This window comes from Osmerus eperlanus, chromosome 28 (assembly GCF_963692335.1).
Source record: "Osmerus eperlanus chromosome 28, fOsmEpe2.1, whole genome shotgun sequence".
NCBI lineage: Eukaryota > Metazoa > Chordata > Actinopteri > Osmeriformes > Osmeridae > Osmerus > Osmerus eperlanus.
Window position 1 is genome coordinate 6,852,433 of NC_085045.1, and position 13,008 is coordinate 6,865,440.

The window sequence follows — 13,008 nt, forward strand, 5'->3', positions numbered from 1 at the left end:
GCTGCTGGGAGGAGTGATGAGTCAAGCACAACAAAATCTGACTAATGTGTAAAAACTCCTTGCTTACTCGTTGTTATAGGCTCATACACACACACACACACATGTGCAAGTTGCTTCATGTTAAGTGGCCTCTACACGTATTTATACGCTGCGGATGTGTTCTGTTTAAGCTCTTGACTATCAACTAGCTACAGGTCTCCCTGCAAACCGCCAATCACATACCTCTTCGGTTAATCAATCAGAATCCACTTCAGTAGCCAGTCTTATCCCGAGTTATCTGCTATTTGTTGTAAAGTTCTGTTCAACTTGTGGAAGTGTAGAGCCATCTGTCATTTTGTGTCTTATCTTTGTCAATAAATTACCAGTAAACAAAACTCTTTCTCTAAGTTATTATATAGAGAGAAGCAGGCAACAAAAAATTGAGTGATGTGTGTGTGTTAGATTTTGTGTGAGAGTGAAAGAGGAAGGAACTTTTTTAAATGTTTTGAAGTAATGTTCCGTGGTACTCTTTGCTTGTTTGGATGAAAATAACTACAAAATGAACAAATGGCAGGGTAGGTTCCATCTGAGTGAAGTACTTCTTGTCAAATCAGCAGTGTTGTGTAAATCTGCTAGCATATTAGTTAGCTCAGTTTCCTGTATTTAACTGGATATTGAGAGGGATCGGGGGTGTAAGTAGAGGAGGGTGTGTGTTGCCCATTAGCTCGCTATGCTGGGTCCATGGGACTCACAAACCTTCGTACAAACACTATTGCAACAAAAAACTCAAACCAATTTAACCAATTTGCCAAAAACTAAACCAGTTTGCCAATTGGATTAGAATGGAGGCTTATGCTATATTTAGGGAGAGGAGATTATCACTACTTGCAATGCTTCAGTTTGCATTATGTGGTGGATGAGTCAACAAGGGGCTTATGGACATTTCTAGAAATGCAGAGCTGAAGATAGTTACCTTATTATGCTGTGTGACGCATTGGTGGACTCTGGGGGGGGGGGGGGGGGGGGTTGAAAATGCTGAAAATGTGGCTTTTTGGATGCCCCCCTATGGTAGATAAAACATAAGGTTCCCTCTACAGTGTCCAAATGTGCCAGAAAATGTAATTAAGTGCCCTCTAGGGTGCCCTTCCAGTGGAGAAAACGTGATGCAATGCTTAACCCTAACCCACGTGACGCCCACTCTGTTTGCCAGATTCCCCAAAAATGCATTTAAATGGGCACTGCACTAGTTCCGTAACAATTCTGTGGTGATTTTCCACTTATGCAAAGTGGAAAATTATTACACAAGGCAGAAGTGTCTGCAATTACACATGGTTGCAGTGTCTGCAATCACACATGGTTGCAGTAGGTTATGTGTAGAGTGTGTGCAAACTGTCATATAAAAGACAGCAGCACGAAAGTTGGACGTTCGATATCACCCATGTTCATGTTAATAATAAAATGGAGGGAATGCCAACGTGGCGTGTGGGATTACTGAAGGTAAGAGGGTAGAATCAGAGCAGAGAGGACATTTTAAAGCTGGTCCCAGTTAGTCTACTAACATTGTCTAAATAGTGTTAACAAAATTATGAAATTACTGTCTCTGGTCTTGCAGGCAGTAGATTTGTCCTTCAACCCACGCCAGTTATTGTGCGACTGTGTAACTTGTTGAATTGAGTTTGATCTAAATCCAGATCTGATGCAAATCAAATAGAGTACAGGATGAAAAAGCTTCTTCTTCTTTCTGACTGCTTTTTGTCTCTCTCTCTGCCTGTCTACCCTTCTCTTTCTTTCTCGCCCTCTATGGGTTGGTCTCCCTCACCCTTAATGTCTTCTGAACACATACTTATTTGATAAGGTTGGGTATTAATGGATTAAGTTGAATTGAGATCAAAGCGGGCTCCGATTACCAGATGCAAATCTGTAGATGGAACCAGACACAGAGAGAAGCTGGGGCATACATACAGTCTCTTACTGGGATAAAGTAAGGGGGTAAAGATAAACTACAGAGATCCCTCAGCCAATCTCTCTTCGGCTCCTTCAGATTATTATATATTATATTATATTGTGAGAAATCTGGACAGGGGCCCTGAGATCAAATGTAATGTCTATGCTACAGTTAGCTACACCACCAGCTCTAGTGTTGCCGTTGTTTCTAAATTCAATAAATTCGAGGGGGCGGAGCTTAAGCTCCTTAAGGCGACACGCCCCCCCAGTCTCAAGCAGAGAAGACTGCTGATTTTCTCACGATTTCAAAGCCTAATTTAACATACTTGTCTGTGTTTTTTTTCTGAATCATTCGAATTTGGATGGGTAGTTAACTACATTGCAGTTACTATGCAAACCCCCCCCCCCACACACATACACACACACACACACTAATTATTAAGTAACACAGCAGAAAAGCATTAGATACCGTACCACCTCCCCCTGTGCCTGCCTTCTCTCCTTTCCCCTAACATTCATTTGGAAAGGCATAGACAAGCTGCCAGACCAGTGTGTGTGTGTGTGTGTATATATATATATATATATATATTTACTATTTATATATATATAAACGGTGGAAGGGGAAGACATAGAGAGATTAGAGAATGTGTGTGTGTGAATGTGTGCGTCCATCAGTCCTAACTGGCTACTTTCCGAACACGTCAAACATTTTAGGGCTTTGTCTCGAACTATAGGTTTCTCCTCCACCTCTCTATTCTCTCAACCCTCTCTTCTCTCCCTCCTACCTCTTTTTATCCACAACCGCCTCAAGAAATATATTGTGTTTATAGAACTGCCAGGCGTAGCTTATATATTTTGTGGGTATTGAACAAGGAGCCAAGGTCTGCGTCATTGATAAGCAAATGGGATTTTAATTCAGTAATTCAGCCATTGCCCTCTGGGCATATCTGCATGTCACATAGGTTTATAACTACCACACAGAGGAATGAGGGGAGATGCAGAACATTTTTCACGCCCTCTTGCAATTCAATTTTGATGATTTAAATTCATTTGACGAGTTCTGTAAACAAATTTCCCTCCTACCCCTCTGTCTTGACTGTAAAGAGTATGTGTGGCTTGTCTCTACACAACGCACACTGTTGGTTGAAACCGTTTAAATGTTTGCAGGTGTTTCGTATGATGACTAAATCTGATTCTGTAAATCTGTATTTAGGGTAAGATGGTAAAGGGAATGGGTGGAGCAATGGACCTGGTGGCCAGCGCTGGAACCAAGGTGGTTGTCACCATGGAGCACTCTGCTAAGGTAGGTGTTTTTGTATGATTTGCCAGGCGCATACAAGGGGTGGTTTAAGACACTGTTCTTGAAACAAAAAAGTCCAGGAGCGAAGGGAAGGATTCAAAGCAAGGGTTTAAGACATATTAAAAGGAAACACTAGGGAAAGAGATAGTGTTCTGGGGGATTGTGGCTCAATCATTCAGTGCAACTCGATCCTAAGGAACATAACATGTAATCATTGGAATGCAGCACAGCTGTGTTGGCCTTCCCACTTGGCCAGCATGTGACCTTGGACATGTTGGCCTTCCAGGACCCTCACCCTAGTTGAACTTTGACTCCCTCTTGTGGGGCACTGCCACGTTCCAGAGGTGCATGTGGGTCCATGCATGCACACATTTCTAAAGGCCCATTGGATATAGTATGTTTTTTTTCTCCACACGCAACCAACCCATTCTATTTCTATACTCCATATCGGTTGTATGCTCTTCCTAATTGAACATCTTAATGGTTCCGGGCTCAGATCATTGTCTCCTCAACTCCTTGCGACGTTTCTTGTTTGTCTTTCATAAAAGCAAGTTGTTCAGTGAAGGTTGCTTGTGAACGCTGTGTCCTTGATGTTATCTGGACTGGGGACCAGATGTCGATATATAATAAAGATACTATGTCAACAGGTATCTGGTTAATGATGGTCTACATTGTCTACTAATACCTGTGTACCTGTTGACTGCTGTTCTGCTCTCACTTTCTTACTTGTATAACTTGCTTATGCATGTTGTGTGCCCCTGGAGACGGGCAATACACACACCATTCACAAGCCAACTGCAGCAGTACACTAACAGACCACACAGACAAACTGTCTTTCTATTTCTCTCTCTCTCTATTCTGTCCCTTGCTCACTAGTTTTATTCATGTTTGACCTTCAATATCTCTGTGTCTTTTCCTTTTTCCTCAGGGAGGGAAGCACAAGATCCTGGACAAGTGTAACTTGCCACTGACGGGGAAGCAGTGTGTAGATCGCATCATCACAGAAAAGGTTTGTCGGGTTAGGGTCAGGCTGCGGTCCACACGCTAATGACTAGGAGACGAGAATATTTGGTGTTTTAAGGCTGTTCAGGTGCCTTGCTCGTGTCACGTCACATCCCAGAAGAATGTCAATGCATAATGTCAGTCTTGAAACCCTATTGTGCTGCTGTACTTTGTTCTTGCAGCCGTGTAATTGCTGACACGGCAGGCATTTATTTTTCACACCACCTGAAATGTGTTGTGCAGAGTTGTCATGGAGTCGGTGGTGCAGTTTATGCGTGTGTTGGGAGAAGGAGTAGCGCCTCAGAGCTGTGCTGGTCCTCCTCCCAAATGGCCTCTGAGTTGAATTCCCAGACCACAATTTGAATAAAAGCCATGAATCAATCAGACACACTTATTTACGTAGCACTATGCCATCAATGTGAATCACAAGGTTTTCCATTCAATAAGTGTCAGCAAAGCGTTAGCAACATGAGAAGATACATCACTCATGTCTATAACTCTGGCTCAGCATAGCTGATAGGAGACAATTATCCATTAAATAATTGTACCTCAGTTACATATATCGAATGAATTGAAGATTTATACACACAATTACTGGTGATTGTGCATATTTATTGACTGAAAGTTTTACATCGCCAGCAGTTTTACAATAAAGGAAAAATGTGCGTACAGTATATACAGTTAGGTCCATAAATATTTGGACATTGACACAATTTTCATCATTTTGGCTCTGTATACCACCACAATGGATTTGAAATGAAACAATCAAGATGTGCTTTAAGTGCAGACTTTCAGCTTTAATTTCAGGGTATTTACATCCAAATCAGGTGAACGGTGTAGGAATTACAACACATTTTATATGTGGCCCCCCCCTTTTTAAGGGACCAAAAATAATTGGACAAACTAACATAATCATAAATCTAATTGTCACTTTTAATACTTGGTTGCAAATCCTTTGCAGTCAATGACAGCCTGAAGTCTGGAACCCATAGACATCACCAGACGCTGGGTTTCGTCCCTGGTGATGCTCTGCCAGGCCTCTACTGCAACTGTCTTCAGTTCCTGCTTGTTCTTGGGGCATTTTCCCTTCAGTTTTGTCTTTAGCAAGTGAAATGCATGCTCAATTGGATTTAGGTCAGGCGATTGACTTGGCCATTGCAGAACATTCCACTTCTTTGCCTTAAAAAACTCTTTGGTTGCTTTCGCAGTATGCTTCGGGTCATTGTCCATCTGCATTGTGAAGCGCCGTCCTATGAGTTCTGAAGCATTTGGCTGAATCTGAGCAGATAATATTGCCAGAAACACTTCAGAATTCATCCTACTGCTTTTGTCAGCAGTCACATCATCGATAAATACAAGGGAACCAGTTCCATTGGCAGCCATACATGCCCACGCCATAACACTACCTCCACCATGCTTCACTGATTAGGTGGTATGTTTTGGATCATGAGCAGTTCCTTCCCTTCTCCATACTCTTCTCTTCCCATCATTCTGGTACAAGTTGATCTTGGTCTCATCTGTCCATAGGATGTTGTTCCAGAACTGTACAGGGTCTTTTAGATGTTTTTTGGCAAACTCTAATCTGGTCTTCCTGTTTTTGAGACTCACCAATGGTTTACATCTTGTGGTGAACCCTCTGTATTTACTCTGGTGAAGTCTTCTCTTAATTTTTGACTTAGACACAGATACGCCTACCTCCTGGAGAGTGTTCTTGATCTGGCCAACTGTTGTGAAGGGGTTTTTCTTCACCAGGGAAAGAATTCTTCTGTCATCCACCACAGTTGTTTTCCGTGGTCTTCCGGGTCTTTTGGTGTTGCTGAGCTCACCAGTGCGTTCTTTCTTTTTAAGAATGTACCAAACAGTTGATTTGGCCACACCTAATGTTTTTGCTATCTCTCTGCAAATCGCTTTTGTTAGTGACGGTAGAGGCAGCAACCTCATGCACTGCCAATCACTCTGTGTCTGTCCAATTCTCTTACCCCTCTTGTCTGAGGTCATTGAACCTGGCATTGTTTTGCTTAATTGTTCTTTAAACCCCAGACTAAGACAGTGACAGCTATTGCTAATTCTTCCCATGCAGTTCTAGACATAGCGGGGTGTTGCAGGGCGCTGAATATCCCAATAAATCATATATTATTCAATCTCTATGTCGGTGAACTTCCATCTCAGCCTGGTTGAATTTAGGTTGTCTTAATCTCTCTGTAGATACTGACATCTTCTCAAACAACCCCAATTTTTTATGTTGGGCACAAATTATTAAATATTTTATTAAATTGCATGGGCAAAATACCAAGCCTTTTTTGTGTGACCATATATTTTATGCACTACACTGGATCATTTTGGATTCGAAAATGTTAGCCTCTGTGTGAAATATTTTTCTTTGTGAGTATGAAGTTCAGAACTTTAAACTCGGACATTCTTCCTATCCAAATAATAATTTCTTCTTTTTTTTAATTAGAGATGAGGGTGATGTAGCAGAAAAGCCCAAATATTCAGGTTAACTTGAGATAGTCTGATTGAGTGATGACACTTAGATACCGAGGGGGGAACACACCCATACATATCCCAGTGACTGAAATATAGCTTTTAATAGGGTAGCGGTGAGGAGGCTGGACATTTGATTGGGTTAACCCTAATCCTATAAGTGGGTTTCTTGAAGGACACTGGCTATCGATTTTTATGTCCCATAATTTTTTTGCCAGGCTCTTTATGGTGATGTATAGTAATGAGGTTAACAGGGCCACCATATGGCCTCCCTTACTGTTAGTGATGCCTCATCTGAAACACAGTTACGTGGAGAGGTCAACATGTTTACGGTCATTTTCAGGACAGGGGGAGGCTCTTGATACGAGTTGCTATACTACAAGGATATGCTGGGAAAGACTCATTTTAAGGAAAATAGCCAGGACATTGAATAAAGAAAAACAGCTGATAAACCAGAACAGTCATTCAAGAACAATAATCCTCAATGGACAAAAGTCACTAAACGCACCAGCCTTTGAATGACAAGGCACAAAAAAGACACCAGTCTGTGAGGAACAAGAGCACGAAGGGTCAATTGTTTTGATCACTCCCCTCCTTCTAAGAAATTGTTTTTCCACATGTTTTTTTTTCTTTTTTTGTTCTTGTTATTTTCTATGAGAGCTATTGCACAACATGATTTCTCAGCAAGATTATTTCTGTCACCATTTATAAAGGTTATGGAATTTCCTACCTCTTCCCTGTTTTTAGCACCTTCGATCAAGGTGACAAAAAGTACGAATAGAAAGTACAGCAGAAAATCATGGAGTAGAAGTTCTAACAGTGTTTCTGTGGTTACAGCCCAGGGACAGTCTGTATTTTACCATGCATAGTGCATCAATGGCATATCACTGCACTGACTACACGGCAACAATAACTCAACTACAATATTGCATGGTACAGAACAACAAAAACAGCATCATATACCTGAAGTGCAACAGCATAAACAATGATGTAGCTGTAGCCTTTTATGAGACAGTACTTCTATAGGATCTCATATAAAACATGCAGAAAAAAGGGACAGCTGTTCAGGTACCACAGGAAGTAATGTACTGCATTGGATGTGACAGCAAAACGTAATGAGTTCAGTCCTTTCTCTCAACTTTGATACTCCTACCACTACCTCCCACCTACCGTTCATTCTGATTTCTTCACCTTTCCTCAATGATAACTCATATTCTCATCCTTCTGCTGTCCATCCCAACCAACAACACTCATCTCCTGTAAATCTTCCTCTCTTCTTTCTTTGCCTTGCTGTCACTGTTTGTGCTCTTTCACTCTTAGACGTTTACCTGGTACCATGTCCTACAATGTTTGTGGCTGACTTACCTGCCATAAATATAACATTTTTGGTCCTTTCTGTGGTGTGTGTGTGTCTGTGTGTGTCCTATCTGTGCTTGATTGATTTTGTCGGTGCAATGATAAGGCTAGACCCAAACCAATCAAACCCCACAACTGTCTACCTTAACATAAATACATTGAAAGAGCTTCTTCAAAGAGCTGATGATATAGTCTTTGTTTTTTAATAAAACTATCTACTTTAATTCCTTCTAATATCTCATTGTTTGAATGGCAAATTACTCCTGTCACTGATCTGTGGGCAAACTTTAGGCTATCTGGCCCCATAAAAGGTAATAGGGAGAGTGGAGAACATGAAGACTCAGACTGTCTGGCCTGCCGTCTGCTTGTAGACACAGTTGTCTGGCAGAAAAGGTCTGGGTTATTTCAGCCCTCTCACGATAATTAAAATCCTCGCTCTAAAATAATAATAATAAATGAGAACAGAAGTAGTGGTAGACCTACTCTGCTCCCGAAAAACACACATTCAAGCCTCTCAATGGGGACCTGGAACTTTGGGTCAGCCTTCAGCCTCAGAACTTGACATGGCTGTTGACTGTAAGGTGTAACTGCTAATAACCATGTGTGTGTATGCAAAGATGTGTACTTTCTTTATGAGTTTGCGTAGATTTCACAAAGTGTCGGGGGCAGATGATGGGAGGAGGAGGGGATTTCTCACACAACATAATACATTTTTTACAAAACCCCAATTCCAATCAATCAGTCAATCAAGCACATTTATTTATAGAGCAATATGTCATTTATGTAAATTGCATGTCCATTGCGTAAATGTTCAGGTTGTTTGCGAAGTGAGAGGTTACATCACTCATGTCTATGATATGCAATTACCTTGGCTCAGCACATCTGATGTATTACAAAATTCATAACTTACCAAAGCAAATATCTGAATGGGTCGCTAATAGAAGACAGTCATTACTCCTTTAAGACCTGGCTCATCACAACACACTGTACATAGTCTTCCTCTGAGAAAATACATATTCAATCAATGAGGTCAGTGTCCCAAGTTTACATTTTGGGTGCATTAAAATGCCTTCCCCGATCGGGGAGCACTACAATACAATCATCAAAATCCAGTGCTTCCTTTGTTTTGCACATTATGCCTTGCTTAATGAATGCCACTTGGATATTATAGAGGAGTTAGGCTGTGGGCAACATGATGAAGGGTTACATTTACAAACAAGGACTTTGCAGACACAGCACGGGTATAGAAGTCATTATCAGAAGTAGCCAAGTTATGTCAAAATGTTTATTAACATAATAAGACAATCTCAAAATGAATATTGCCGTCCCCCCAACAAATGCAATGTCATTACATGACATTATTTCTTAAATAATTTCATCTGAAGTGTATTCATTATTCAGGCAGATCAACTACACAAATCTAATCAGTTGAAGATTTAATACACAATTAATGGTGGTATTGCACATCAACGACCATAGGTTTTATCTCGACTGGAATTTTACAAAAAGGAATATATTGTGCGTACACCTGAGGCACTAGATGTTCCAGCCTTCATTCCGAGGTCTTTGAACCTGGCTTTGCATTTCTCAGGTGTTCTTGTGACCCAAGGCTAAAATGCACTGATTATCACTGTTAAATCCTCACACGCGGTTCTAGATGTATAGCAATTGTAGGGCATCTTCATAAATCCTTTGTCTACATTGGTGAACTTCCATCTATTCGTGAATTTTGGTTGTCTTCGTCTCTGCATAGTTCCTCACTTCTTTCCACACAACCATTTTTTACCGTCTGGCACGTGATTGGTTACAGACACCAACCACTCATTTCATGTAATTATTCCACCAAATAATTATTTTGAGAGCGTTACACAATAGTATTAGCGATTACGTTAGAATTCCCCACAACATAGTTGGATGAGGTTGAGCTAAGGGCTCTGTGCAAAAGGTTGGAGGCAGTTATATAATGGGGACCTCTCCATAAAATGATTGTGGAAATATAACTTTATTTTGGCTCAGGTTATGGGAGTTTTGGGATGGGGAGCTGCACAAGAAAGCATTTTTCATTTCATCTCCTACAATGAAAAGTAAACTGAGAACTCTTGCAGGTCGCATTTCTGGATAAATTATGACATGGCTCTGTTGAATACTCAAAACTTCAATTCGTCCAAACCTTCATTTTGTGCTTACATCCAGTTTTACACTTACACCATACTTTACCTTTGTAAATTGTTTGAAAAGCAATCGATAACTTCTTGAGAGACTGTATCTACTAATGGAGACGATGATGATGATGATGATGTGGGGTGGCAACTTCACCAAATGTAGGCTAGTGAATGACATTTTGGAGTGTCCTCATTAACCCTTGTGTTATCTTCGGGTCATTCTGACCCATCAGTCATTGTGACCCACCGTCGTATTGCGACAGATTTACCGCATACAAAGACAAAGTGAAGCATTTTCTTTTAACCGTTGGGCTGTCTCAGACCCCCCACATTGCAAAGGTTAAAAGAAAATTATTTTAATTTGTTTTTGTATTGGGTAAAATTGGGTAAACACAACGATGGTTCGTTATGAACCTTTGGGTCATGTGACCCGAAGGCAGCACGAGGGTTAAAGTCAATTAGATGACCTGGTGCTGTGGACTTGCTGACTCAATGCTAAATTTTTACCTACTATTTCTCTCTTTCTGTTTTGGTTGCATTTTCTCTTGCTGTTCTTTACCTCACCCCCTTCCCACTCATCTCTCCCACTTTCTCTCCTGCATCTCCATTATTATTATGTGTTTCTACCTCCCTCCCCATCTCTCTTTCCATTTCTTTAAAGTTGTCCTGTTTTATATATTTTTTTAGCTTTTTGAACTTACACACCATGCAATTATAGTTTACAGAAATAGAAGCAACATAAATACATCGAAAGGAAGTAATATAATTCTAAAGGAATTAAACATTACAAGGATTGACACAAAGACAAATAAATATGAAAATGAAAAGTGGAGAGATACACAGGGTGACATTTACATCTCTATAGGTTCATGTTGACTGTTGCTTTGCCCTTCTAATGAGCCTGGAGACCTCAGTCTTTCAAAGATTTTCTCCGGAGCTTCGCTGTCTAAAAAACAGCCTTTGCTACGTCTTTTATTATTTTTTATATAATGCCTTCTCATTTGACCACCCCTGTTTCTGATGACAGACTTGCATTTGCATAGCCTGGCATCGCCAAACCAATTTGCAAATGCGTATTAGTCTGTAACCTTCCAGTTCATTTTCAATTTCCAAAGGTTATTATTAACTGGCCCAAACCAAACATTTTATTTTGGGATTGGCCCAACCAGATTCTGGTTGGATGCAAATCGATTTGAACAGGAGGGCTGCCAGACCTATCTGTCAGAGGAAATAAAACATGAGTTTTCAGATTTGTCTGGTTCTCAGGCTAGCATTTGAATTATATACTCTTCTCGTGTCTGCGTGTGTGCTTGACGAGGGGGCTGTACTGTGATGCTGCGTTGATGCTAACTCAGACTCAACGTTAATCTTTCCTACTTCCTCTCCCAGGCGGTGTTTGATGTGGACAAGGATAAAGGTCTAACACTGGTCGAGGTATGGGAGGGACTTACCCCTGAGGACATCAAGTCCTGCACAGGCACTGAGTTTGAGGTCAGCACCAGACACACACACACAAACAGAAAAATAATAATTATGCACACATTCAAAACCTATGAATATGTAAGTACAAGTTATTTTCTATTTCCTGTCTCTTTCCAACAGGTGTCTCCTCACCTTAGGTCGATGCAGCAGATCTAGAAACTGGCGGGAATTGTTGTTGCTGTTGTCGAGAAGGAGTGTTGACTTGAAAAAACACCATTTGAACTAACTTAATAACAAATCGATTCTAACGTTACTGAGAGAAGCTGGGTCCATTAACTGAAATATGACATTACTGTAACATGCAGTATGTAAGGATGCAGTATGTAAGGATACAGAAGGGATTCAAAGTTATATTTTGTGAAACTGATGTTTGCAGGTAATACAACCCCTATTCCAAAAAGTTGGGACGCTGTGTAAAATGTAAATAAAAACATAATTCATGATTTGCATATCTCAAATTTAATTCACAATAGACCAATAAAAACATATAAAATGTTTCAACTTAGGAAATGTACAATTTTAAGGGATTTCTTTTTAAATTTGGAACTTGGTGGCAACTTGTCTCACAAAAGTATTTTGAATTTTGTATTTTATTTTACACACCATCCCAACTTTTGAAGAAATGAGGGAGGGCATTTTTTTGAATGAAGAACAGCCTGGATGACTTGATCCATTCAGATCTGTATTTTGAGTTGAGAAGTCATGTTCTCCCGTTTTGAAAAAGGCATTTTCGCTGACTGTTTTTGTGTCTTTATATAAAACATCAGTTTGTGCTACCATGAAATATTTATTGTTTGGTTGTCTGCATTTATTTACACACCAAGTACAAATATATTCTTAACATCGTTTTCATCCAGAGGGGTTTCACACATTCATGGGTCAGAACACTTCAGCAGTAGGGAAAAGCAGGAATGCCAAAAAATTAATAATTCACTTCTAGTATAACATATTGGATTGCTATCTCAGGGTACACAGTATATCTCTATTACAAATTAAGCTTTAAAACCTATGCAATCTCTGACCTTAGTTGGTGTCTACATGGTTGTCGAAGTCTCCAGATGCGTCCATAGCTGTAAGGGGTAGGCTGTCGGCCCTGTGTTTTCTGTTGGTCTCTGATTGATCTAGACACACAATATGTAGATGGGCAAGGTCAACACCACGGATTAGGATAGCGTTGTAAAACCATACATGGACCCTCTATCAGATGCGCTTTCCGCTATGTAGTGTATTCAATTCATTGAATAAGGATATCCCAACCTAATCCTATCGAATTTGAAAGACCATGGTCAATGTGGACTC

At 40.4% G+C, this 13,008-nt stretch overlaps 1 protein-coding gene across 2 annotated transcripts in view; it reads left to right on the forward strand.

Moving 5' to 3' along the window:
* The window catches only part of oxct1a (3-oxoacid CoA transferase 1a), a 34,949-nt gene extending 22,452 nt beyond the window's left edge, over positions 1-12,497 (forward strand). For both annotated transcript variants that reach the window (XM_062454737.1, XM_062454738.1), the window contains 4 exons: positions 3,137-3,226; positions 4,152-4,232; positions 11,617-11,718; positions 11,830-12,497. In XM_062454737.1, the coding sequence (XP_062310721.1) occupies positions 3,137-3,226; positions 4,152-4,232; positions 11,617-11,718; positions 11,830-11,865 (309 nt within the window). In that variant the 3' untranslated portion in view covers positions 11,866-12,497. The remainder of the gene's footprint in view (positions 1-3,136; positions 3,227-4,151; positions 4,233-11,616; positions 11,719-11,829) is intronic.
* Positions 12,498-13,008: the final 511 nt, after the last annotated feature.